Source organism: Oncorhynchus clarkii, chromosome 27 (genome assembly GCF_045791955.1).
Source record: "Oncorhynchus clarkii lewisi isolate Uvic-CL-2024 chromosome 27, UVic_Ocla_1.0, whole genome shotgun sequence".
In the NCBI taxonomy this organism is placed as follows: Eukaryota; Metazoa; Chordata; class Actinopteri; order Salmoniformes; family Salmonidae; genus Oncorhynchus; species Oncorhynchus clarkii.
The window spans coordinates 5,283,081-5,311,080 of NC_092173.1; the positions used below are offsets into that span (position 1 = coordinate 5,283,081).

At 42.5% G+C, this 28,000-nt stretch overlaps 1 protein-coding gene across 4 annotated transcripts in view; it reads right to left on the bottom strand.

The window, feature by feature from the left end:
• Positions 1–26,389, bottom strand: part of LOC139386379 (protein phosphatase 1 regulatory subunit 37-like) — a 53,729-nt gene extending 27,340 nt beyond the window's left edge. For 2 of the 4 annotated variants that reach the window (XM_071131924.1, XM_071131921.1), the window contains exon 1: positions 24,504–26,381. In XM_071131924.1, the coding sequence (XP_070988025.1) occupies positions 24,504–25,224 (721 nt within the window). In that variant the 5' untranslated portion in view covers positions 25,225–26,381. Of the gene's footprint in view, positions 1–24,503 lie in introns of all 4 variants that reach the window. The other 2 variants (XM_071131923.1, XM_071131922.1) reach the window with 2 other exon arrangements.
• Positions 26,390–28,000: the final 1,611 nt, after the last annotated feature.

Sequence of the window (28,000 nt, forward strand, 5' to 3'; positions counted from 1 at the left end):
GCTCGTGTTACGAATTTGGATTAAAACGGATGTATTTTTTATCTACACGAAAAAAACTCAAAATGGAAGAATAATCTTGAAAAAAACAAAAAAACACTACATGACCAAAAGTAAGTGGACATCTGCTCGTCGAACATCTCATTCCAACATCATGGGTATTAACAAGGAGCCCCCCCCCCCCCTATAAGAGCCTCTACTCTTCTGGGAAGGCTTTCCACTAGATGTTGGAACATTGCTGCAGGGACTTGCTTCCATTCAGCCACAAGAGCATTAGTGAGGTAGGACACTGATGTTGGGCGATTAGGTTTGGCTCGCAGTCAGCGTTCCAATTCATCCCAAAGGCGTTCAAATGGGGTTGATGTCAGTTCTTCCACACCGATCTCAACAAACCATTTCTGTATGGACCTCGCTTTGTGCATGGGGGCATTGTCATGCTGAAACAGGAAAAAGTCATTCCCAAAACTGTTGCCACAAAGTTGGACGCACAGAATCATTTAGAATGTCATTGTATGCTGTAGCGTTAAGATTTCCCTTCACTGGAAATAAGGGGCCTATAGCCTCAAGCATAAAAAACAGCCCCCGACCATTATTCCTCCTACACCAAACTTTACAGTTGGCACTATGCATTCGGGCAGGTAGCGTTATCCTGGAATCCGCCAAACCCAGATTCAGAGTCCAATGGCGGCAAGCTTTACACCCCTCTATCAGACATTTGGAATTGCGCATTATGATTTTAGGCTGTTTGCCATGGAAACCCATTTCATGAAGCTCCTGACAGACAGTTATTGGGCTGACGTTGCTCCCAGAGGCAATCACTACAACTCAGTAGTGAGTGTTGCAACCGAGGACAGACGTTTTAAGCACGCTATGAGCTTCAGTGGTCCCGTTCTGTGAGCTTGTGTGGCCTACCACTTCGCAGCTGAGCTGTTGTTTCTCCTACATGTTTCCACTTCACAATAACAGCACTTACACTGGGCAGCTGTAGCAGGACAGAAATTTGACAAACGGACTTGGTGAAAAGGTGGCATCCTATGACTGTGCCACGTTGAAAGTCCCTGAGCTCTTCAGTAAGGCCATTCTACTGCCAATGCTCGTCTCTGGAGATAGCATGGCTGTGTGCTCGATTTTATACACCGGTCAGCAACGGGCGTGGCTGAAATAGCAGAATCCACTCATTTGAAGGGGTGTCCACATACACTATATATACACACAAAAGTATCTTGATTAGTTAAGTCTTCATCCCGAGTCAATACACAGAATTCAGGGGGAGAAAAACAGGGGGAAGGAGGAAAACAGAGGGTAAGCAGATGTGGAAGTGAGGCAGGGGTGAAGAATGGAGGGAATACAGGCAGGGCACTGAGAAAGAGGGTAGAAGGCGGCATTTCTACCGAGGGTGCGGCATAGAATTAGCCTAGAAAGCGTTCGACACTTGGCCCTGATCCCGTCGCACCGTGGTGGAAAGCAATTCAGTAAAAATACTTGAAAGTACTACTTAAGTAGTTTTTGGAGGTATCTGTAATTTACTATTTATATCTTTGACTTTGACTTTACTACATTCCTAAAGAAAAGTATGTACTGTTTACACCATACATTTTCCCTGACACACAAAAGTGCTCAGTACATTTTGAAATGCTTAGCAGGACAATAACATGGTCTAATTTATACAATTATCAAAAGAACATCCCTGGTCATCCCTATAGCCTCTGATCTGGTAAACTCCCTAAACACGTTTCATTTGTAAATGAAAACGATGTAAACAATGTCCATGTTGGAGCGGGCCCCTGGCTATCCATAAATACTTTTTTGAAACAAGAAAATGATGCTGTCTGGTTTGCTTAATATAAGGACAATGAAATTATTTACACTTAAGTATATTTTAGCAATAATATTTACTTTTGATACTTACATTTAAAACCAAATACTTTTAGTCTTTTACTCAAGTAGTAGTTTACTGGGTTACTTTCACTTAAGTCCGTATCTATTAAAAAGGTATCTTAAGCTTTTACTCAAGTATGACAAAATTGGGTACTTTTTCCACCACTGCCTTTGCACTAACTAGCCAGGTTGGGAGAACTAGAACGAAAGCACAGGCCAAAAGGGAGAGTAGTCTCATAACATTCTTCTTTTACTTTACGATTAGGCCTCAACAAGCACAGGAAAACGGGCCTCTGAACACAACTGAAGAGAAGACATTAAGCACACAGCAAAAAGTCAAGCTGAAAGTCAAATATACTGTGTCGAATATGGGACATAGCTTGTCATGTTGTACTGACGTAAAACCCCAAGTGGTCAAACACCACCTACCTCAACATTTGTCTTTAAATGAAATGTTATATTTAAAATGTCTGTTCATGTTTGAAATGGATGAAAAGTATTTTTGTCTGTTTATTTGTCGGACCCCAGTAAGACAAGCCGTCGCCATTGGCGTTGGCTACTGGGGATCCTAATCAAATCATAACCATCCGATCATATTGTAAGGGCTACCTTTTTTGTGTGTTTTTTTGTTGTTGAATTTTTATCCCTTTTTTCTCCCCAATTTCATGGTATCCAATTGTTGTAGTAGCTACTATCTTGTCTCATCGCTACAACTCCCGTACGGGCTTGGGAGAGACGATACACAACCCAACCAGCCGCACTGCTTCTTAATTAACACAGCGCGCATCCAACCCGGAAGCCAGCCGCACCAATGTGTCTGAGGCTACACCGTGCACCTGGCAACCTTGGCTAGCGCGCACTGCGCCCGGCCCGCCACAGGAGTCGCTGGTGCGCGATGAGACAAGGACATCCCTACTGACCAAGCCCTCCCTAACCCGGACGACGCTAGGCCAATTGTGCGTCGCCCCACGGACCTCCCGGTCCCGGCCTGGGCGCGAACCCAGGGGCACAGCTGGCACTGCAGCTGGCACTCCCTTAACCACTGCGCCACCCGGGAGGCCCTATAAGGGCTACCTTATGAGTAGGCCAATCCACTGACGCGCACACACCTTAGCTAGGGATAATCCTTGACATATGAAGAGGACAAACAATTAGGCCATTAAAGTGAGATCTGGTGAAACAGGCAGAACCCGCTCGCTTCTCCTGGGGCCTGAACAGAGAAGTCGTCGTCCCTATTGTGTTTCTGGTCCTGGTAGGGCAGCAGGGAAGGGCCAGCAGGGAAGTTTCCGAATACAGTGCATTCGGAAACTATTCAGACCACTTGACTTTTGACATTTTGTTACGTTACCGCCAAATTCTAAAATGGATTAAATAAACTTTTTTCGCATCAATTTTAGAATAAGGCTGTAACGTAACAAAAATGTTGAAAAGGTCAAGGGGTCTGAATACTATCAAAATGCGCTGTACATGGCTCTGGGCCAGTCTATGTGGTCATTTTATATTCTGCAGTAAACCTAGTTCCTTCGGAAAGTATTCATATCCCTTGACTTATTCCACATTGTGTTACAGCCGGAATTCAAAATAAATAAATAAAAAATTATTTCTCACCCATCTACACACAATACTGCATAAATACAAAGTGTAAACATGTTTTCATTTATTTTTGGCAAATTTACTGAACATGAAATACACCCTAGTCAACACGTTAGAATCACCTTTTGCAGGGATTACAGCTGTGAGTGTTTCTGGGTAATCCTCCATGAGCTTTGCACACCTGGATTGTACAATATTTGTACATTATTCTATGAAAGCTCTTAAGTTGATTGGTGATCATTGCTGGACAGCCATTTTCAAGTCTTGCCATTGATTTTCAAGACGATTTAAGTCAAAACTGTTACTCGGCCACTCAGGAACAACTCCAGTGGCGTTTTAGGTTACGGTCTTGCTGAAAGGTGAATTTGTCTCCGAGTGTCTGTTGGAAAGCAGACAACCAGGTTTTCCCTAGTCTTTGCCAATGACAAGCATACCCATATTATGACGCAGCCACCACTATGCTTGACAATATGAAGAGTGGCACTCAGTGATGTGTTGGATTTTCCCCAAACACAACGCTTTGTATTGTGGTTGAATCGGTGTTTGAAATTCCCTGCTCGACTGAGGGACCTTACAGATAATTGTATGTGTGGGGTACAGTGATGAGGTAGTTATTCAACAATCCATGCAACTTATGTGACATAAGCTAATTTTGACTCCTGAACATATTTAGGCTTGCCATAACAAAGGGCTGAATACTTTGACTGAAGACATTTAAACTTTTCATTTTTAATTAATTTGTAAACATTTCATTAAAAAAATATTTCCACTTTGAAATTATGGGGGTAGTGTGAGTAGACCACTGACACAAAACCTCAATTTAAATCTATTTTAATTCCGGCTTTTAAAAAAAATCAAGGGTGTGAATGCTTTCAGATGGCACTGTAGCGGTCATCTAAATCAGGCTGTAAACAAATTTGACCTTTAAGCTGACAGTAATGCCTCCTTTTACCTCTATAGATACAGCCTAAAGCTCCCCACTGAATATTTTTACAGAGGGGAAAATGGCATTTCTGGAATACGTCTACGCGACTACTCATTCAGAAGGGTTTACTGCGCAAGCTAGCTGCATCCTAAATGAATCCAAGTGCAGTCTGACCAAAATTTCTCCCTGTGTGTCAATCACCCCTTCCCGTCCTTCCTCCTCTGCGTTTTCCCCCTTTCACCACAGCGGCTGGGAGGAGCGTAGAGGGGAGTGTGGAGACACTTATCAGTGCTGAGAGGGACAGTCTCTGGGTGCCATAGAATTAAATTTGGTAGATTCAAAGCAATGTTCTGTGGTAGGTGGACCGGCCGTGTCAATGTTTGAATGTTAGTTGATCAAACACCTGTAAGAATTGGGCTGATTCTCAGTGTTCTACACGTGGAGCAATGCTTTTCTATTGAGCAGACAGTGAAATTCCCTGTAGATTTTTAGAGCCATGTCCCTTCTACTCATTCTATGCTGGGCACGGTGTCTGTGAAGGGACTAGGACTGGGTCCAGGTGTCCCTGACTCAGCCAAGCTACCACAGATGAACACAGTCTGCACTAGCAAGAGCATCCGAGTCATCTGCGGACCGCATGTAGGACTGAGACTTCAGAGGATAGCGTTGTTTTCAATCAAATGGGAGGGAGGAGGAGAAAAGAAAGCGAGGGGGAACAACTGAATGCTGCTTTGACGATAACAGCATATTACTTTTGATGTTCTGTGGTAAATCATCTCTTCTGAAAAATAACTTTGATCTCGGATGTCAATTAATATTACCGTTCTGCAATGACCGACACAAATTAGCGTGGTAGACAAATCATGGAATGACTGATAGTCAGTGCACGATGGAAAGTGAAAGTCAGCTGAGCTAATCATTTGTGGCTGAAGGGTCACTGACTGTGACTCAGGGTGTTGATGACATGGTGACACAGACATGCTACGCCATACCAACCGGCATGGTGGTCTTTAATGATCAAGGTTGACAAAAGACGAAAAGGAGACTAGGAGAGGAAGTGTAGAGCCATGCACACCTGATGAGGAACTGCACTTGTCACTCAAAGAAAATCCATGCAACACTGCGGCATGCAACATCACAGGTTCTTCAATAGACACTCCATTTCATTCTGTGACCTGTATCGATCGGCTCCCGCATTGAGGGGACAAGGAGGAGTAGAAATGGCAAAGCAGCCATTTTGAAGGGTTGAGAGGTCCCCAGGACTGGGCGTAGGGTTCAGAGGGAAGCGACAGGAGGACTGGGCCTGGTGAAGCAATCAGTCAGCAGTCACAGGCCATTGACTGTGTGGAATGAGGGGAGCCCTCTGGACGAGCGGAGCCGGGACTGGACCTGACAGCCTACTTAACAACTGAGTGTTGAGAGTCTTAAATAGCGCCCTGCTCCCCCGTCCCCATCCCTGCCATTTCACACCACCATGCTGCACAGGGTGGCAGCAGCGTCATTCACACATGACAGCTGACTGGTCACAGGGGGCAAGGAACGCATGGTCCATGAAAGAGAGAAAGGCCTATGCTACGAGGCAGAGCTCTATTGACAGTGGCCTGGATGGATGCCTGCTGGATAGGCCTGTTCCCGACTAAACAAAATCTTGTTCGACCTAGAGTCGTCTGTTTTTTCGACCAATCTATTGTTTAACATTTTTAAACATGTATTTTTTAAATGTATTTTTTAAAGACACAAGAGTGAGCAAGAGATAAAGATAGCCTAACCAGAAGAATAAAAATAACCTGTTCCCGATCCTCCTCCAGATTCTGCCGTTAAGCTAGGGGTCGGCAACCTTTTCCATTTGGAGTGCCAATTTATCTTACCATTTCTACTGATCTGCATGCCAGTTCTGATTTTCATGTGTACATTTTCGTGGAACAGTTTCATTTAATTTATAATTAAGTCTTCGTATCTCAAAATCATTAAGGTTAATCAAAATTCTAAAACTAACATCTATAGCCATTGGCAACTATGTAAAAACAGCCTACATAAAAGCCAACAAATACAAAACACTACCGCCTACAGGTAGAAAATATCCTGATAAAAATAAATATATCCTAGAAATCACATTGGCTACGCATGGCCTGTCTGCAAAGAACCCGAAACACTATCAACTATTTACTTGGGCCTGGCAAACTTGTGCTAGCAAACAATGTATGAAATATTCTGAGCCCTCAGTTTCCCATGCCAGTGAGCTCTGGACAGACATAGCTGTAGGCTATTTCCGCAAGGGATAAGACGTAAATCAGGTAGGCCTATTTCATTACGTTTCCACCGAATAAGAGCATGACATTTATTCCCCCTTTTACGCCTAGTGGTTATCAAAAGAGAGCTGGAAATATTTTTTAAATAGGCCATGTTGAGGAACTATTGCCATTCTCAATGATGTAAAAACAGACTTGTTTACTTGCTGTTTGAGGTGAAGAAAAACATACTTTGTCTTAACTCACCACCACCGTGGAGCTTCTCAATCAGAAATACTATCAAGATCCCCAAATGGGCACATTTATTGGCCTATATTTGCGCGCAGGCCAGGTAGCCTAGGCTTACTTCTATGCATAATCAGTTGTCGTCCTTACTCAAGATTGACAGGAGGCTACAAACAAAAGACAACGAATAAATTGACAACTCGTCAATTTACGTTGTGCGGTCCTCAAACAATGAGAACAATAAAAGACTAATAATAATATTGAATGCATTAACAGAAATGACTGTAATCAAACAAACACTGTAGATTAGAAATTATAGGAATTAACGGTAAATGTACTACTGGTGATAGTGGTGTGTCGTCGCAATGGATTAGTCCAGACAGGATAGAGAGAGGAGAGAGGTCTCGTGTGCATTACAAAATATATATAGTTGCAACTGCTCGTCTAAAAAAAATCTTTGTCGGCCAACAGCCAAACAACCGACTAAATGGGGTCAGCCCTACAGCTGGGGGAGGGTCAGGGTGGACAAAAAACATCTCACAAAGCAGGGAGCCCCCTACAGCTCCACATAGGAGGAAAAATAGGTGGATGGATACCTGAATCCATCTGAAACACCTGTTGAGGTAGTTAAGTAAATTTTACATAATAGAAACTAGGGTTGGGTTTATCCAGATTTTCATATTGTCCTCTCATCGTAGGGTTTACGATATTAGCGGGGGCGTTTAGTACAGAAGGGGGCGCCATAAAAACAGGGAAAAAGCCCATTAGACGTCTACTACAAGAATGCTAACAAAATGAACGCAAGTAAGAGCGAAAATCCATGAGGCTGCTAGCGAAATATGCTAACGGGTGAAAACTAAAAACTAACTACAAAGACAGGTAATCAAACTCATGAAGCTATACATACAGTGCATTCGGAAAGCATTCAGACCCCTTGACCTTATCCCCCAAAAATGTACATTGCAGCCTTATTCGAAAATGTATTGTTTTTCCCCCCTCAATCTACACACAATACCAAATAATGACATTTTGAATTGTTTGCAAATGTATAAAAAAACTGAAATATCACAGACTCTTTACTCAGTACTTTGTTGAAGCACCTTTGGCAGCAATTACAGCCTCGAGTCTTCTTGGGTATGATGCTACAAGCTTAGCACACCTGTATTCTCCCATTCTTCTCTGCAGATCCTCTCAAGCTCTGTCAGGTTGGATGGGGAGCGTCGCTGCATAGCTATTTTCAGGTCTCTCCAGAGATGTTCGATTGGGTTCAAGTCCGCGCTCTGGCTGGGCCACTCAAGGACTTTAAGAGACTTGTCCCGAAGCCACTACTGCGTTGTCTTGGCTGTGTGCTTAGGGTGGTTGTCCTGTTGGAAGGTGAATCTCCTCCCCAGTCTGAGGTCCTGAGCAGGTTCTCATCAAGGATCTCTCTGTACTTTGCTCCGTTCATATTTCCCTCAATCCTGACTAGTCACCCAGTCCCTGCCACTGAAAAACATCCCCACAGCATGATGCTGCCACCACCATGCTTCACCGTAGGGATGGTGCCAGGTTTCCCTCAGACCTTCTGAAAGGTTCTCCCATCTCCACAGAGGAACTCTGGAGCTCTTTCAGAGTAACCATCAGATTCTTGGTCATCTCCCTGACCAAAGCCTCTCTCCCCCAATTGCTCAGTTTGGCCGGGCGGCCAGCTCTAGGTAGACATTCAATGCTGCAGACATGTTTTGGTACCCTTCCCGAGATCAGTTCCTCAACACAATCCTGTCTTGGAGCTCTACGGACAATTCCTTCGACCTTACGGCTTGGTTTTTGCTCTGACATCCACCGTCAACTGTGGGACCTTATATAGGCAGGTGTGTGCCTTTACAAATCATGTCCAATCAATTGAATTTACCACAGATGGACTACAATCAAGTTGTAGAAACATCAAGGAAGATCAATGGAAACCAGATGCACCTGAGCTTCATTTCAAGTCTCATAGCAAAGGGTCTGAATACTTATTTAGATAAGGTATTTCAGATGATTTTTTTATAAATTTGCAAAAATGTCTAAAAACCTGTCATTATGGGGTACTGCGAGTAGATTGATGAGGATTTTTTTATTTTAAAATCCGCTTAAAAAATAAGGCTGTAACGTAACAAAATGTGGAAAAAGGGGCTGAATACTTTCCAAACGCAGGAGCTACCGAATGTCATTTTTGGTGAGTTAGGACATTTACAAGTGAATGTGAACAAGACACATTGTGCAAATGAACAAAGTTTTGACTCATGCTTTATGACGGAGGAACTGGCTCTGGAGCAGCATGTGTACACGCTGTGTCTGTGTGGAGTCTGGAGTCGATTGGGCAAAGGGCCCGTCTGCTCTGCTCGAAGACGAGGAAATCAAGATACAAATAACGCAATAATGCAAAAGGGAATTGACTTCTCAAACACTGCAGAAAGATAGCACAATGCCCCGTCACCTTATTAAATTCTGCCACTTACTTATAAAACTATCAAGTTAACTTTAGGGGTCACGTTAATGCGGAATTCTACAGTTTTTTTCACGCAGCAAAATTATTATCATTATTTTTAAAGACAAAACTCATAAGAAATATCTTATGCAGATCTAAAATGCTTCTTATTGTAATTTCTGCTAGACATCAGACAAACTCTGTGCTTCAGTTGCACCTCTCCATTCGGATGAGAATTCACTAACGGCATTCCATCAGCAGACAGCTGACGGTGTAGCTACTTTTCTTGGTGTAGCCAGCATACATTTCTCCAGTAAAATGCAATATTAACTTTTAAGGCAAACAATAGGAACTGTACACTGAACAAAAATATAAAAGCTGCAACAGGCAACAATTTCTAAGATTTTATTGAGTTACAGTTCATATAAAGAAATCTGTCAATTTAAATAAATTAATTATGCACTATGCCCCTGTGGATTTCACATGACTGGGAATACAGATATGCATCTGTTCACAGATAACCTTAAAAAAGGTAAGGGCGTGGACAAGAAAACCAGTTAGTATCTGGTGTGACCCCCATTTGCCTCATGCAGCGAGACACATCTCCTTCCCATAGAGTTGATCAGGCTGTTGATTGTGGCCTGTGGAATGTTGTCCCACTCCTCTTCAACAGCTGTGCAAAGTTGCTGGATAGCGGCGGGAACTGAAACAGTGTCATACGCGTCGATCCAGAGCATCCCAAACATGCACAATGGGTGACATCTGGTGAGTATGCAGGCCATGGAAAAATTGGGACATTTTCAGCTTCCAGGAATTGTGTACAGGTCCTTGCGACATGGGGCCGTGCATTATTATGCTGAAACATGAGGTGATGGTGGCACGACAATGGGCCTTAGGATCTCGTCATGGTATCTCCGTGCATTCAAATGACCATTGATGAAATGCAATTGTGTTCGTTGGCCGTAGCTTATGACTGCCTATACAGTAACCCCACAGCCACTATGGGGCAGTCTGCTCACAACAAACCGTTCGCCCGTGGCTCACAAAAGGTGAGCTTTTGCCCACTGAAGGCGGTTACGACACCGAACGGCAGTCAGGTCAAGACCCTGGTGAGGGTGACGAGCACACAGATGAGCTTTCCTGAGACTGTTTCTGCAAAAATTATTTGGTTGTGCAAACCCAGTTTCATCAGCTGTCTGGGTGGCTGGTCTCAGAAAATGCTGCAAGTGAAGAAGCCGGATGTGGAAGATCCGGTGCTGGCGTGGTTACGCGTGGTCTGCGGAAAATATATTTGTTTTTCCATTGTAAACTCATTGCACTTCTGCTGTCATCTGATGAAAACGAAGCTATTTTCTGGCGAATGTGTTACGATAATGCATTTTCTGTGAAGGAAAACTATAGTTGCATGTCCCTGATCACTCAATTGAATCAATATAAAACGCAACCCTTCAATAAACAGCTGGACTCACATGCTCCCACTTTACCCCATTGTGCTATTTACAAAATACGGTAAGCTTCATAACGTAAAATAATGTGACAGGTGAAATGAACACGATCTGCTTCATCGTATTGCACAAGTAAACTGAAGGTATTTACTTAAAAAGAAGCAACAAATATAAAAATGTATTAAATAGCTAACGGTATCGCGTGTATTGAAAAAAACATTGTGGCTATTTCCAAATACCCCGGTATACGGGGTAGGAACCCACCCAACACACACATAATTTTGTTTAGGTTATTTTAATCCAATCTTAACAATAAGGAAGATGAGCTTCTAACACCCCCCCCCCCCCCCCCCACCCACACACCTGGGCTGACATCCTTGGGCTGATCCAAGGCCAGCAGCTGACTGACCATCTCTGAGTGCTGCTTTTCCCCCTGGACCACGTCTGGCCCCACTCACTCACTCAGGGACACATGACTGTGAGAAACAAGAACAGAATGTCCAGGCCAGGCTGTCTAGAAGAAACCAACACAACCACAATGACGCCTCAGGAGGGAGAAAGTTGGAGGGGGGCCTGAGAAGTCAGCAGTCCTGGATTTGGTAGCGATGTGAATCTAGCAATAGCAGGGAATCAAGTGCTCCATGGAATGTGATTATGAAACGATTCCGTGCTAATTCAGAGCTAGCCTGCTGGTCAATAATTAACAGAGGGCACTTAACGGAGAGACTAATGTTAGGGAAATGGACAAACTTCTGTTTTTCTCACTGCCCGAGTGAGAAAGTGCCCATATGGGGCGATTTCACCTTCAGACGCAGGCAAACTGTTGCATTTGACATCAATTTAAAGTTCATAACATCCGTTATAAGTGAATTAACATGTGTCATTATAACAGGTCATAAAGAGCCATCTCCTCCTGAGGCGGCAAGAGAAACCTTTTCTTCCATCTTAGTGACTTGTTGATCTGTTATTAATTGTGGTGACAACAAGCGACATTTCAATTTAAAAGACGGCTTCACGGTAATTGTGATGCCACTGAGCCTCAACGCTGTAGCTGAGGCATTGTCAGGCACAGAGGGATTGTGATATCATGGGCTTAAAACAGTACAACTGAACTGGCTCGCCACAGGACCTTGTCTATTTATAAGTGAGCAGGCATTTTGTGACGAGCGCCGGCCAGCACTGTTTAAAACAGATAAGAAGGGTGATAAGTGTTTTAGGTGGGAAGCTAGTCCTCCTCAGGCAACAACAAAAAAATGTAATAGGTAAAAATAATGGAGGTGGCTGAACGGAGGTGGCTGAAGAATACAGTTTTTGGGACAATAACAAGGTTGTCAGCTTAAACACGGCAAACTCCTAGAGGTAGAGGTCGACCGATTATGATTTTTCAACGCCGATACCGATTATTGGAGGACCAAAAAAGACGATAACGATTAATTAATTGGCCGATTTTTTTTATTTACCAGGAACACATCAACAACAGCCACGCTCGAAGCATCGTTACCCATCGCTCCACAAAAGCCACCCTCGAACAACTACTCCAAGTCTCAGAGCGAGTGACGTCACCAATTGAAACGCTATTAGAGCGCACCCCGCTAACTAGCTAGCCATTTCACATCTGTTACACCAGCCTAATCTCGGGAGTTGATAGGCTTGAAGTCATAAACAGCTCAATGCTTGAAGCACAGGGAAGAGCTGCTGGCAAAACGCACGAAAGTGCTGTTTGAATGAATGCTTACGAGCCTGCTGCTGCCCACCACCGTTCAGTCAGACTGCTCTATCAAATATCAAATCATAGACTTAATTATAACATAATAACACACAGAAGTACGAGCCTTTGGTCATTAATATGGTCGAATCCGGAAACTATCATTTCGAAAACACAATGTTTATTATTTCAGTGAACTACGGAACCGTTCTGTATTTTATCTAACGGGTGGCAACCCTAAGTCTAAATATTCCTGTTACATTGTACAACTTTCAATGTTATGTCATAATTACGTAAAATTCTGGCAAATTAGTTCGCAACGAGCCAGGCGGCCCAAACTGTTGCATATACCCTGACTCTGTGTGCAATAAACGCAAGAGAAGTGACACAATTTCACCTGGTTAATATTGCCTGCTAACCTGGATTTCTTTTAGATAAATATGCAGGTTTAAAAATATATACTTCTGTGTATTGATTTTAAGAAAGGCATTGGTGTTTATGGTTAGGTACAGTCGTTCAACGATTGTTCTTTTTTCACAAATCCGCTTTTGTTAAATCATCCCCCTGCGTTGCATATATAATAAATTATATGCAACGCAGGACACGCTAGATAAACTAGTAATACCATGTGTAGTTAACTAGTGATTATGATTGATCGATTGTTTTTTATAAGATAAGTTTAATGCTAGCTAGCAACTTACCTTGGCTTCTTACTGCATTCGCATAACAGGCAGGCAGGCTCCTCGTGGAGTGCAATGAGAGGCAGGTGGTTAGAGCGTTGGACTAGTTAACTGTAGAGTTGCAAGATTGAATCCCAGAGCTGACAAGGTAAAAATCTGTCATTCTGCCCCTGAACAAGGCAGTTAACCCACCGTTCCTAGGCCATCATTGAAAATAAGAATGTGTTCTTAACGGACTTGCCTAGTTAAATAAAGGTGTAATTTTTGGGGGGCCAAATCGGGTGTCCAAAAATACTGATTTCCGATTGTTATGAAAACTTGAAATCGGCCCTAATTAAATCAGCCATTCCGATTAATCGGTCGACCTCTACCTAGAGGTACGTTGTTTTCATAAGTGGAGGAGAGCAGCTACCCCATGTAAACACGCTGGTCAAAATGGTGGCCTCTGAGCACACTGGCTACAGTCCCAATATCCATGACTGAAGTTCAGACATACACAGTTAAAAGGGCAGGGTTCATGTCATGACCTCAAGCTGCAGGGGCAGAGCAGGACAGACAGTACAAACAGTACACAAAACACACTACAAACTGCAGCCAAGTAAAAGCGTTGGCCCAGGCTCAACAACAAAGTTTTTAGGCCTGTCAGGTCCAACTCTGGTCCAGAGGCACATCACATAGCCTAACGTCACTAAAGAGGATAATCAGACTTCAAGGGTCAGTTCATTACTGGTGCCAATTTCCAAGTGGGCCTTCTTTGTTTTGACATGAGATCCAGCATTCGATTTATTATTTTCTTCAGGGGAAAATTGCTTTCACTTATAACAAAACACAGTGTAGCTAACAGAATCAGAATATTTACAAATATAAACTAATCTCATTTGTATGATACGTCAATGGAAGAACCAACAATAGCCCACATGCTTCTAGCATAACGTAAGGCACTGGTTCCCAACCAGGGTTACTAGGATTCCTGGGGGTACTTGGCCTAACCACAGGGGTAGTTGAGAAGACTAATGAGACCGTAGGCTTACTAGTAAAAATGTTAATGCACTTGAGGGGGTACGTCAGGGGTACTCCGGGCAGAGCTAAACTCAGTTGGTGGTACAGTAAACAAAAAAGGTTGGGAACGAACCACTGATGTAAGGGGTCAGCACATGGTTTTCCCACGAATGCCCGAGAGAAGGAGAAAGGATGGACGAGAGAGGGAAAGGGGAAGGATGAGAGAGGGAAAGGGAGGGGGAATAAGGAGGGAGGAGAGGAAGCAAAGCTGCTAAGAGTCATGATGGGAAGTTCAGGAATCTGGAGGAAATTATGCAACATTCAATCCCCAGCCAGGACTGGGGAAGTGCTCCAGGACAAAAGAGGCTAGGACTCCTTGTACAATCTCACTGCAGGGTGACACTATGCAGGGAATAGTTTCATCTATCAATTTGTTCAGATTAAAAAATCCCCTTCAATATTATCGAGGCTAGTCTCTACAACACCCAGTGGATGTGTATTTCAATTAGAGGTTGACCGATTATGATTTTTTTTTTTTAAAGCCGATTCCAATTAAATCGGCCGATTTTTTATTTTTTTTGTAATAATGACAATTACAACAATACCGAATGAACACTTATTTTAACTTAATATAATGCATCAATAAAAATCAATTTAGCCTCAAATAAATAATGAAACATGTTCAATTTGGTTTAAATAATGCAAAAACTAAGTGTTGGGGAAGTAAAAGTGCAATATGTGCCATTTAAGAAAGCTAACGTTTGAGTTCCTTGCTCAGAACATGAGAAGATATGAAAGTTGGTGGTTCCTTTTAACATGAGACTTCAATATTCCAAGGTAAGAGGTTTTAGGTTGTAGTTATAGTATTTATAGGACTAGTAACCAGAAGGTTGCAAGTTCAAACCCCCGAGCTGACAAGGTACAAATCTGTCTTCTGCCCCTGAACAGGCAGTTAACCCACTGTTCCTTATTTTTCCTTATTCTTATTTTCCTCATTGAAAATAAGAATTTGTTCTTAACTGACTTACCTAGTTAAATAAAAGGTAAAAAAATAAAAATAATAATACATCATAGACTTAATTATAACATAATAACACACAGAATAACGAGCCTTTGGTCATTAACTTCTTGACGTTACCCATCCCTGTCGCTGGATCATTTGTCAGCAACCGCTGAATAGCATAGCGCAACAGTCAAATAATTTTACTAAAAAATATTCATATTCATTAAATCACAAGTGCAATATTGCAAAACACAGCTAGCCTTTTGTTAATCCACCGGTCATCTCAGATTTTGAAATGATGCTTTACAGCGAAAGCAATCCAAGCGTTTGTGTAAGTTTATCGATAGCCTAGCATAGCATTATGTACACTTAGCATCAGGAAGCTTGGTCATGAAAATCAGAAAAGCAATCAAATTAACCGTTTACCTTTGATGATCTTCGGATGTTTGCACTCACAAGACTCCCAGTTACACAACAAATGTTCCTTTTGTTCCATAAAGATCATTTTTATACCCAAAATACCGACGTTTGTTTGTCGCATTATGTTCAGAAATCCACAGGAAAGAGCGGTCACGACAACGCAGACGGAAATTCCAAATAGTCTTCATAATGTCCACAGAAACATGTCAAACGTTTTTTATAATCATCCCTCAGGTAGTTTTTAAAATATATATTCGATAATATATCAACCGAGTGTGTAGGTTTTTCAATAACAGCGGGAGGAACAATGGCGGCTTTACTCTGTAGAGCAAAACTCCCTCTGAGAGCCCCCACCTATCCACTTACGCAATGTGATCTTTCACGCTCATTTTTCAAAATAAAAGCCTGAAACTAGGTCTAAAGACTGTTGACACCTTAGGGAAGCCAGAGAAAAAGGAATCTGGTTGATATCCCTTTAAATGGAGGATAGGCATGCATAGGAACAGAAGGGTTTCAAAATAAGAGGCACTTCCTGATTGGATTTTCCTCAGGGTTTCGCCTGCAATATCAGTTCTGTTATACTCACAGACAATATTTTGACAGTTTTATGTTTTTCCAAACATAAAAATAGTGCCCCCTAGCTTCAAGAGGTTAATATGATTTTAAGGAAGGCATTGGTGTTTATGGTTAGGCACAGTCGTCCAACGATTGTGCTTTTATCGCAAATGCGCTTTTGTTAAATCATCCCCCTGCATTGCATCGATGCAACGCAGGACATGGTAGATAAACGAGTAATATCATCAACCATGTGTAGTTATAACTAGTGATTATGATTGATTGTTTTTTATAAGATAAGTTTAATGCTAGCTAGCAACTTACCCTGGCTTCTACTGCATTCGCGTAACAGACAGGCTCCTTGTGGAGTACAATGAGAGGCAGGTGGTTAGAGCATTGGACTAGTTAACTGTAAGGTTGCAAGATTGGATCCCCCGAGCTGACAAGGTGAAAATCTGTCCCTGAAAAAAAAAAATCTGCCCCGTTCTGCCCCTGAACAAGGCAGTTAACCAGTGGCGTGCCGTGGGTCTGGGCCTTCAGTGAGGTCCTACACAGTCCCACACGAATTAATCCACCTCTCAGTATGATGCCATGGCTCTGGACACTATACATTTAGACAGATACGCAGTATAACCAGGCGTTGCGTCGCACCCAAAGCAGTTTCACCGTGATGATAAAGACAACTATTCACTGAAAATAAAAGAAAGAAAACAAATAATTTGAAACATAGGCTTTTGCCATTTTATTTTGTTAATATTAAATAGCCTATATATTAACAAAATAAAATGGCAAATAGCCTATTTAATATTAACGAAATAAAATGGGAAACATATACACATTTAATAAAAAATAAACTGCATTGTATGCCTACTCACCAAAGACTGACTATTTGAACACAAAATCCATCCTCCTTTCTTTCCTCAAGAAGACTTCAATGACTCTGTTGTACAGTCTATCTGTGCATTTTAGTTCCACCAATAAGTCCTTTTCTATCGACATGGAGGCTAAAGCTGAAAGCCGAGTCTGTCCAGTAGCATTTCTGGAATACGTTTTCATTCGCTTTAAGGCCGAGAATGACTGCTCGACAGAAGCCGTGGACACAGGGATAGTCACTGTCACACATGCCAATGTGTAAAGTTGCCCCATGTCCTCATTCAGATATGTCTGCTTAAGGAAATCAAGGAGATCAGAGGGACTTTTCCCTTCAAAATCAGTCATAGCATACATTACAGTCAGTTCTGTTTTTAGCTTGGATAGGTCGAACAGTGTTCCGTGACTCTCTGGTAAGCTGGAGAAGGCTGTTTGCGGGAAAACTCCCCCGGTAGGTCTGAAAGTGCTGGGGGTCCAGGAGGGAGCGAAACATGCATTTTTCGTGGTCTTGAAACCTGTTTCGTATCTGGCAAAGAATGTTGTCCAGAATATTGCTGTGGAGTTGTTGGTAGTATGTGCGAGGGCCTCTGCGTGCGCTGGGTGAACTTGAGATGTGCGCTGTGTCATCGTAGATTTGACTGAACCTGCGCCTCTCTCGCTCAATTGTAATAATAGGCATTCCCAGCAGTACAGATTGCAGTGCTTCTCGGAGCCTGTGAGCCATTGATAGCGCTCGTAGTTGGAACTTTGAAAGTGGCAAACGAACCCCTTTCCCGCCTGTGACAGGCTTTGTAGCGTCGGCGTCGGGCGACCTCTCCTTACAATGTCTAACTTTTCTTGAAAAGTTTGTCTTGAGAATGGCGTTATAATTATATCCTCGACCAAATCGATATCTTCTCGTCCTTCCGCCATTGTGGGTTGAAAAAACAGCTTAGTAGTACGCAAATGTATTTGTTTATCAAATTCAGATTCCTAGTTCTAAAGTTCTGCATAGACCTGCCTCTCAATATTGGTAATCCAATCAAAAGACGTGCACGCACTACGCCTGCTAGCTGGCTCCTGTGTAACACTTTAAGCTACAAGCGCCCGCACTGTTGATTCTGAAGGCCTGAGGGCAGATTTTAGACCCCTGGCAACACATGATGGCTGAATATGATTGGATAAAAGATCTAACATAAAGACCAGCCCTCCAAATCTCAACCTGGGGCTGGAAGCAGTGCAACCAAGAGGAAAGCTATGAAATGAAGAGTACTCTCTGGGGAATAATTTTATATATATTTGTGGGAAAATATATATTTTTTAAAAGTATATTCTGATGATGTTTAGGCCAGCAGAGAAGGCTTTGCTGGCCCTGACGGCCCACCACTGCAGTTAACCCACCGTTCCTAGGCCGTCATTGAAAATAAGAATGTGTTCTTAACTGACTTGCCTAGTTAAATAGTATTTTTTATTTTATTTTTTAAATCGGCACCCAAAAATACCAATTTCCGATTGTTATGAAAACTTGAAATCGGCCCTAATCAATCAGCCATTCCGATTAATTGGTCGACCTCTAATTTCAATGGCAAACTACATCGTGACATCTACCTACATCTATCCACAAGCGCCGCAGAAACTAAACAGACACCATCTCGTAAGGCATCTTGTATCCTAGAAGCCACATAAACTATGACCATTCTGAACATGTCAGCATGTGAGACAACAAAGAAAGGCTATACAATTTCATGACTTGTAGCTACTACTACAAACAGGCCTAAACCACTATGGAAATAAGAGCCTACAGTTTGATTGATTTGATTGATTTTGATGTTAAAATTTCACACCTAGTGAATTCATCTTATGCCTACCTCTAGTCTAGCACAGTGTGAATAAAATGGAGAAGCATCCCGTCTCTGGGTCTGCTCCAGGTGGAGAGAGCAGCACTAAGCACTTGAGGCCAAGTTTGTTCCTCCTGACTGCTTAGATGAGGTTTGGGCAGTGAAGAGCTGATCCTAGACCTGTGAGACAAGGAAGTCTCCAGGCCGGAGCCATGGTGACGATGATCGAGTCCAAATGAACCATGAAGAGGCTCGGGGGGGGTGGAGATACGTTTCATTTCCTGGGCCACGGTTGGATCAGTCACTGCCCATCACACCCGCTCAAGACACACTTCACCATGAGTGAACATGACCCTGGGAAAGACAGCTGAACCAAGAAACGCACAGAGACAGAGAGATCTAGGCTAGGCCTATTCCTTCATGCAATATCAAAGAAGAGGAAGGAAAGACGAAAGGCAGACAAGGATACTGGATGGGGATCGAGGACACTGCACGCTTGTTATGAATACTAGGCCCATGCCTCAAACTTCCTGGGATGTCTAGATCTGGATGTTTCAGATGGTGAAAATGGAAATTATGAACGTGTTGAGGGAGTAACACATCAGTAGACAACATCGCTCAGTCTTCTGCAGCACTTACGATAGACGGGTTATCATCATGATTAAAACTCATTTAACATTGGCCCGAGATATCTACCACTTAGGGCTGGGTGGTATACCGTATTTGACTCTATACAGGTATTGATGCACTGACAGCTTTGAGTATTTACTTTACCTTCTATAACGGTATTTCAATGTTTGGTTTGTTAAATGTGATACACAGCTCTGGCGTGTAATGTCAGTTTCTATAGTTTACGCTATTTGCTACTTCAGTCACCTCTCCCCCTCTGTTGCATGCCACTAACCACACCAAGCCCTCTGTCACTCGAGGATAGAGCAGTTGCTCGACAACGGAGTAACGAGCACTTTCTTGCCGTTCCCTCTGCATGGTCAGACCGACGGGCTCCCGAGTGGCACAGCCGTCTAAGGCACTGCGTCTCAGTGCTAGAGGTGTGACTACAAACACCCTGGTTTGAATCCAGGCTGTGATTGGCCGGCCGTGATTTGGAGTCCCACAGGGCGGCACACAATTGGCCCAGCGTTGTCAGGGTTTGGCCGTCATTGTAAATAAGAATTTGTTCTTAACCGACTTGCCTAGTTTTAAAAAAAAAGTTACATTAAAAAATAAACATGCAACAATGTTGGTGGCGTGCTACTTTCCACAAGGGTTCTATACACCGGCTATTCCCAAGCTGGGTAGGCAATGCCGTCGCGGGTACACCAAATAAAACTGTGATTCACATTTTCAAACCGTCCATTTAGATTTTCCAACGGGGCTATACATTTGAGTGAGATTTTTTAGCCTCGTTTCACTGCCAAAAATAAAATTAAACCATTTAGTGTTAGGCAAAATAACAACACAATGTCAAATACAGGTAAGGTAGCCTAGTCAAACAATAAACATCCAATCACATTGACCGTTACTCTCTCACAACATTTTGAAAGGAAACATGCCCATTTGAAAAATAAGCCACAGGAGTTTTTTTGAGCGAGAATTAATACAACTTTTGAGTAGTAAGACATGTATAAAAGCAACATACCATTAATAAGAAGGGGCTAGAAGCGTCTTATATGGTGAGCTACCGAGTGGCTAGGACAGGCAAGCTCCATATTATTGTGGAGGAGTTCATTCTTCCTGCTGCTGCAGATAAGGCTGGGACAATGCTGGGGGAAAAGGTCAAAAAAGCTAGAGGCAATGCCTTCATCAAACAACACTGTTTCACGACGCATCAGTGACATGGCAGGAAATGTTTTGAAACAATTACTGCTTCGCATACAAGCCAGTGAATTATATTTGTTACAGCTGGATGAGTCAACAGACATGGCGGGGCCTGGCACAACTCCTGGTATATGTCCGTTACATTTATGTGGAGTCAATTAAGGAAGACATCCTCTTCTGCAAACAAGGATATATATAATATATTTTTAAAGTACTGGACAGCTTTGTGACATCAAATGGACTTTGGTGGTCAAGATGCGTTGGTATCTGTACTGACGGAGCAAAAGCCATGACAGGGAGACATAGTGGAATGGTAACACACGTGCAAGCAGTTGCTCCCGACGCCACTTGGGTATACTGCAGCATCTACCGAGAGGCTCTTGCTGCCAAGGGAATGCCTGGCGGCTTGAAAGACATTTTGTTAACTTTGTTAAAGCAAGAAAACTGAACTTGTGTATTTTCTGCATTATGCAATAATATGGGCAGCGACCATGTAACACTTTTACAACATACAGAAAAGTGCGCTGGTTATCAAGGGGCAAAATAGACACTTTTTTTTTAATTGACACTTTTTTTTTTAAAGTGAGAGACAAGCTTAAAGTTCTCTTTACTGACCATCATTTTCACTTGTCCGACTGTTTGCATGATAACGAGTTTCTCACACGACTGGCCTATCTGGGTAATGTTTTTTCTCGCCTGAATGATCAGAATCTAGGATTACAGGGACTCTCTGCAACTATATTCAATATGCGGGACAAAATTTGGGCTATGATTAAGAAGTTGGAGCTCTTCTCTGCCTGCATTAACAAGGACAATACACAGGTCTTTCCATCAATGTATTATTTGTTGTGTGCAAATGAACTCAAGCTTACGGACAATGTAAAATGTGATATAGTGAAGCATCCGAGTGAGCTGGGTGCGCAATTACGGAGGAACTTTCCATAGAAAAAAAATACTCACACTCATTCTAGTGTTTAATAAATATTGTAAAAAAACAACATTTGAGAGTGCGCTGACCCTGGTGCTAGCTGGAGGTTGAATGTTTGAAGGGGTACAGGACGATAAAAAGTTTGGGAACCACTGCTATACACTATTACGTTTGTGTATCTTATGGTCTGCAAACTATCTGCTCATTTGTCTTTTCTTTGCAAGGTGTTGCTAAAAATAGTGATAGCCACTACTGCTAATCACTAGTTAGCTGGCTTGCTAGATTGCTAAATGTTCCAAGAGTCAGAGCAAACGCAGCTAACTAATACTGTCTGGTACCAGCGCTGGTGTGGGCCTAGATAAGCATGGTTGTACAACGGTATCTTATCTTAGAGAGGAATAGGCAAAGCATGAATGTTAGCTAGCTACACAAAGTAAGAAAACATGTCATGTAACATTAATTAGGGTCACATGGAAACACTGACCAAGACATTCGTTCTTACCCTGTCAATAATTCCTCCCGGGTTTAATTCAAGATGCTGACCACTATATTCTAACTATTGATGGGTTCTCACTTCTAAACTTGAAATATCCTTATTCATGTTACTGTGGGAGACGGAAATGCAGAACACTTACATTGTCAGAGCATGTTATTGTTAGACATCCTATGGAAAGGAGAAGGGCCACAGTCTGGTACAAGTCAACAGGACAGCCGTGAGTTTGGGAAGAGTGAGGAATTTAGGCAGAGGTCAGGTCAGATGAAGTGAGAAAGAACAGGCATCGCTAAAGTCCTGTCTAGCAACAGATATGTATTGGCTGTCCAGATTTGTGAGGAGACTCCGCATAGGAGGAGTTTAAATACCAGTGCTTGTGTAAATATGTAAATATATCTTATGCAGCTGCATGGTCCAGTGGGTGAATAAACTTGGTCTGAGCTTTACTCGTCGTCCGTGAGTGTTACTCTGCTTATTTAGAACCTAACACTATAGAATCAGAATAATTATTATATTTCCATGATTCCAATAGTTCACCAATTAACTAGGCCTATATTGTTTGCCCATATCATACTTCGTGGCACAGCGTGGAAATGATCATTAAAGTGCAGGAAGTGCAGAAATTGATAAATTATTTTTGCTTGGAGTAGGCTTGAACCCTATAAATGGAGAAAGGCCCACCTAGGGTCATGAACTACGCATAAAGCATATTTACAACTATTATTAAAAAACATAAATACCATCATAAATGTCAAAGACATCGTGGTGTGATATTTTGTCCATGTCGCCCAGCCCTACCACCATTTTGTCCTATTTACTGTTGGCGGTGTAACTGACATGACTGATGGTATTGTATTGACAGAAATATAGGAATGCACACACTAATCAAGATATCAGTCATGCATCTACCCTAGATGGCAGAATGTTATCTTGAATCATGTGATGTCCCTGGCACCCTCCCTCTCCGGCCACTGGACCTTTGAAACCGATAACTTCTTGGCGACCATGTCCGTAACCTCAGGAGCTGCCGTGATGTAACGGGGGGGAGACGTCGCCATGGATTTTTCCCATGCGTATACCCATCGAGATAATTCCTGTTTTGATGTGAAATCTAATTGCACAAATTAGGGTATTTCTATTCCTATCTGGGAACTCATGTAAAACAAACTGAACTGTGTTCAGTTAGTGACATGGTAAAGGTCACCCACTTGACCCTCATTGGACACAACTGTCTGAGTAGGTTTGTTTTTGGTGGGAGTAGGTTTGTTTTGGTGTTAAAGTACTATGAAGCTAACCAGATCATTTCAAGTCAATTGAACATTGAGATTGAAAATGTATGTCAACCTTGCTGCTTTTTTTGCATCCCCTGAAATCTCCCCACCCACACCTGACCCTCCTACATTAAAGAACCTGGTCTGCAAGTGCTTGGGGTGCCTACAGGAAATGCTCAATCAAGAGAAACTGCAGCATCCTTATAAAAATAAGCCCACAGGCATACAAACACTTGACTTGTTCTGTATGCAAAACAGAAAGACAAATTGTCCATTCAGAATTAATACACCTCTATCCACATAGCAGATGTAAGGAATATCACTACAAGCCACATACAACACAGGCTAATACTGAGGCGTTTTCCCTAAATAAACAGTGCCCACTACTAAAACGGCATGTATTTAAGGAGTGCCTGGTCTGACTCATGAAGAAGACACACAGAGACGTCTAAGGGAACTCACTTCATTTTGAGCTGGTGGAGAAGCCCATGTGGAACCATTACCCACCTTGTATTCTCATATGTCAAGCCATCTGTGTAAGATGATTAAATTCTTCATTTTGACAAGGGAGTCTGATAGATTTATATAAATCCTAGGTATTGTATAGGCCCTAGGTACTCAGTACCGTAAGTTGCTCTGGACAAGAGCGTCTACTAAATGACTCAAATTGAAATGTATTGCCTGGGGATGAAATTGACAATGGTGTGTGACTGCAGATTGGGGTCTAATGGTTGCTATGGAAGGCAGAAGAAAACACCAAATTAGACTGAACTCCATGGCCCTATAAACACCTACTTTGTCAAACTGTGGGTGCTATAGCTTGCAAAATAAACAAATGTAACTCTAGGTGACGACATAATGCTGTTTGTTATTAACATTAAGACTGTTTTCATCAATAAATTATATCTGCTTCATGTTTCAGAGTATCACGCCAACCCTACAATCCAACACTAAAAGTGCAAAGTCTAGTGAGCGTCAAAACCCTCTATTAGGCCAGGGACAACAGAAAGGTACACCGTGACAGTGTCCCTCTTTGCCAGTCAGAGTTCAAGAGCACCAGTCTGCACTGTATGGCATCCCCAGCTTGAGGTCACAGCAAGGCTTAGGACGCCACACATACAAGGCCTAAACATATATGAGTAACATAAGCAGATATAGCTTAGAAAACAGTGTTAGAAATTACCATGTCTCCAAGGGTCCTTGGGCTCCACTGCTCCAGAGACAATATCCTCATCTGAAGGAAAAGTCACCCTCTTGCCATTTTTGTGTTTATCATCCCCCTCATCCAGGGCTGGAGAGATGACCTCTCCTGGGGCAGTGACAGGTGGCGAGTCCTCCTGTTCTGAGGGTTTCTCAGGTTCCTTGTCGGTGACAGCGTCTGGAGTCGATGAATCTGGATTGGTACTGCTTGAGGATGCCTCCTCTGCTAGGGATGGTCCCTGGTCTGTAGGTTCTGACTCCAACATGCCACTTTCATCCAGACTCAAATCCACACCAATGTCCATATCCCCACCATCATCCCCTTCCTCAATAGCAAACATGAGGGACAATGGCGTTGTATCCTTGATACTCTCATCTTGGCGTTGGTCGTCATGATAAACGTCAAAGTCAGAACTGACTATTGCAGAGGTATCTGGGACGCTGTTGTTCTTATTCCCATTCACTTCGTCGATTTCTAGTGTCTCTTTTGACCGGTGGTTGTCCTCCCTTCGCGGGTTTTCTGTGAGCTTGGCTAGAGAGGACGTGTTGGCGGCTTCGTTGCCAATGCCTTGTTTACACAAATCTCCATCCATCAGTTCCGAAAGCCGGGGAATGATCTCTTCCGAGTTATTGGTAGTATTGTCACCAACATTATTCTTCATTTTGACATTGCACAAATCCAGAGCTTGCTCCTCGACATTCATATTTTCATTTCCAGGAAGACAGTGTTGGCAATTGACTGGATTCGAGAACTCTGTACTTGACACAAGATATTTAAAGTGATGCCTTTGAGTAGATGTCAGTCTAACCTTTGAATGTTGGTCTTTGATCCTCCAATAGCTAACATAATTTGTCAAATAAATGTTTTCATCAAGAATGCTTACAACTTTGTCAATGACAATATAAGTGCCTTTTGAGTGTTAACGTAATTGATTGACAAAACAGCTATTTGTGCCCACACACAGAACTATTTCAAGAGATAATTTCGCACATTATTGACAACTTTCAAGCAAGCAAATTTGACTGGTTTGACACGTGATGCGTGCCTGCAGTTCAGGATATTTATAGCCTGAAATTGTAATTTCAGAAAACCTTTGATAAATTGACCATATCACATGTCCAGGAACGGTAAATTGTTGTGAAATTATCAAGAGATAAAGGCAACACCTCGTGTCAAACGACCGTGACAAATCCTCCTAACCGAGAAACAATGTATTCTGCTGCTAGTCTCAATCTAGTTTATACTTGTTTGGCTAGCTAATTTAACGCTAGGTAACCACGATAGATATCGACAAAGTGCATGGATAGCCGTTTTATGTTACAGTATTCTGTATTTTGTTGGTCAGCACACTCTAAAAGTGGATGTGGAAGCTAGCTAACGTTATAGCTATATTTTGGGTGACCAGCTAGCTAAAACTGTACCCACGGTGCCTCCATTACGTTAGCAAAATACTATTTCATGTGCATGAAGCTAGCTAAAGTAGTTGCCCGACAATGACATCTAGACCGGTGTAGTTGTATGCACCTTTCGGTAACCCCAAATGCTTTGTTTTTGAGTCAATCATTCTAGTTCAAGAAAAATAATTTCCGAATGTCGTTCGTGGTCTCACCAGAGCACCTCGCATCACAATCCTCGACTAGGCAAGGAGAAAAACAAGCGTCATAGTCCGGAGCATGTTTCGTCCTCGTACCCAAATGATTTAACTGTTGAACAATAATCTCCTTTTTGGTTGTTATTTTAAAACAAAGACATGCCGCTTATTGACGTTCCCCGAGAAGCACTTGAATGCAAAGACGCTGTTTTCTCTCCTCGTCCTTGTGCTAGCTAACGTAACGTTAGCTTACTCGAGTCCAACAACTATTTGTTGTCCATACGTCATCGCATATCCAGGGGCATGGTGTTTCCACTAGTTACCCCAGCCACAAAGTTATGTCAAAAACATTGAAACCAAAATTATATTGTTGGTTCTAATTTAAGGATAGGCATAAGGTGTGTGGTTAGGGTTAGGTTTAACATCAGATTTTAAGAAGACAAATTGTAGAAATAGACAGGTTGTATTACTCTGTGGCTGGGGTAACTAGTGACGACCGGGGGGGGGGGGGGGGGGGGGGGGCATGTTCAGGACACGTTACGTCGCAGGACGCTGCAAATAGAAATTGAATACATAGAACGGTCGTAGGATCGCTAATACGTTTGACACAGAACACTTCTAGTGCCTATATTCTATTTCTATTTGCAGCGTTATAAAATGCAAAAATTATTATGCCCCTTGCTGGTAATTTGATGTAAGTACTTTCGCATAAAAACATAATCAGTTGAATCATAGATATTTACTGTCACAATATATGCTACAAATATTTGTGTGCTGATGTGCTGTCTGACAATAACATTTTCTGAGGGTTAGGAGAATATTCCATTAACTTCCCACCAAACATATGTAACGGATGTGAAACGGCTAGCTTAGTTAGCGTGGGCGCTAAATAGCGTTTCAATCAGTGACGTCACTTGCTCTGAGACCTTGAAGTAGTAGTTCCCCTTGCTCTGCAAGGGCCGCGGCTTTTGTGGAGCGATGGGTAACGACGCTTCGTAGGTGTCAGTTGTTGATGTGTGCAGAAGGTCCCTAGTTCGCGCCCGTTATTGGGCGAGGGGACGGTTTAAAATTATACTGTTACACATACGCAGGACATGGTTGCCAATGTTCTCAGAACACTAGTCACCTGATGTTTTCATTACACATCACACCTTCTTACTGTTGCAGAGCCCATCAAGACCCTGATTCATTCATAGTGCTCAGTCTGTTGCCAAGGTTAGGGACAAACGCAGCACTTTTAACATAGTGTTTTCAATTGACTTACTTAACATACATGATTGCATTGTGGGTGGCAGGTAGCCCAGCAGTTAAGAGTGTTGGGCCAGTCACCGAAAGATTGTTGGTTCAAATCCCTGAGCTGACTAGGTGAAAATTCTGTCAATATGCCCTTGAGCAAGGCTCTTAAACCTAAATGACTCTGGATAAGAATGACTGGAAATGTTCATTTATACAGTAATTATTATTCAGTATGTCTTCACCTGGGATTTGAACTCACAACTTCGTAGGTTCACAGCATTCCAATATTTTTGCTACGCCACCATGTCTGCATCAGTTAGCAGTTCATCTGACTATTCTCTCATCATTGATGTGATTTACTTATTATAGCAATGTTAAGGCTTTCTGTATGGTGGTCTAATGTTGGTGGGGCATTTCACCCTGTTTTAATGTTAATCCTGAATCACCATGATCAATAAAACATTTGTATTGAGTACTTTTAACAGCTGAGATTTACTTCAATGCGCATTCACCCTGTTGCTTACACCTATCCAGTTGTTTCAGATCTACACAAGTGCCTAGGGAAAAGGGGTTGGTGTTTGCTTCAGGACAGGCCCTTACTATGCTGGCCTGATAAGCACATTCCCTACAGATATCCCTTATTGGGACAGTG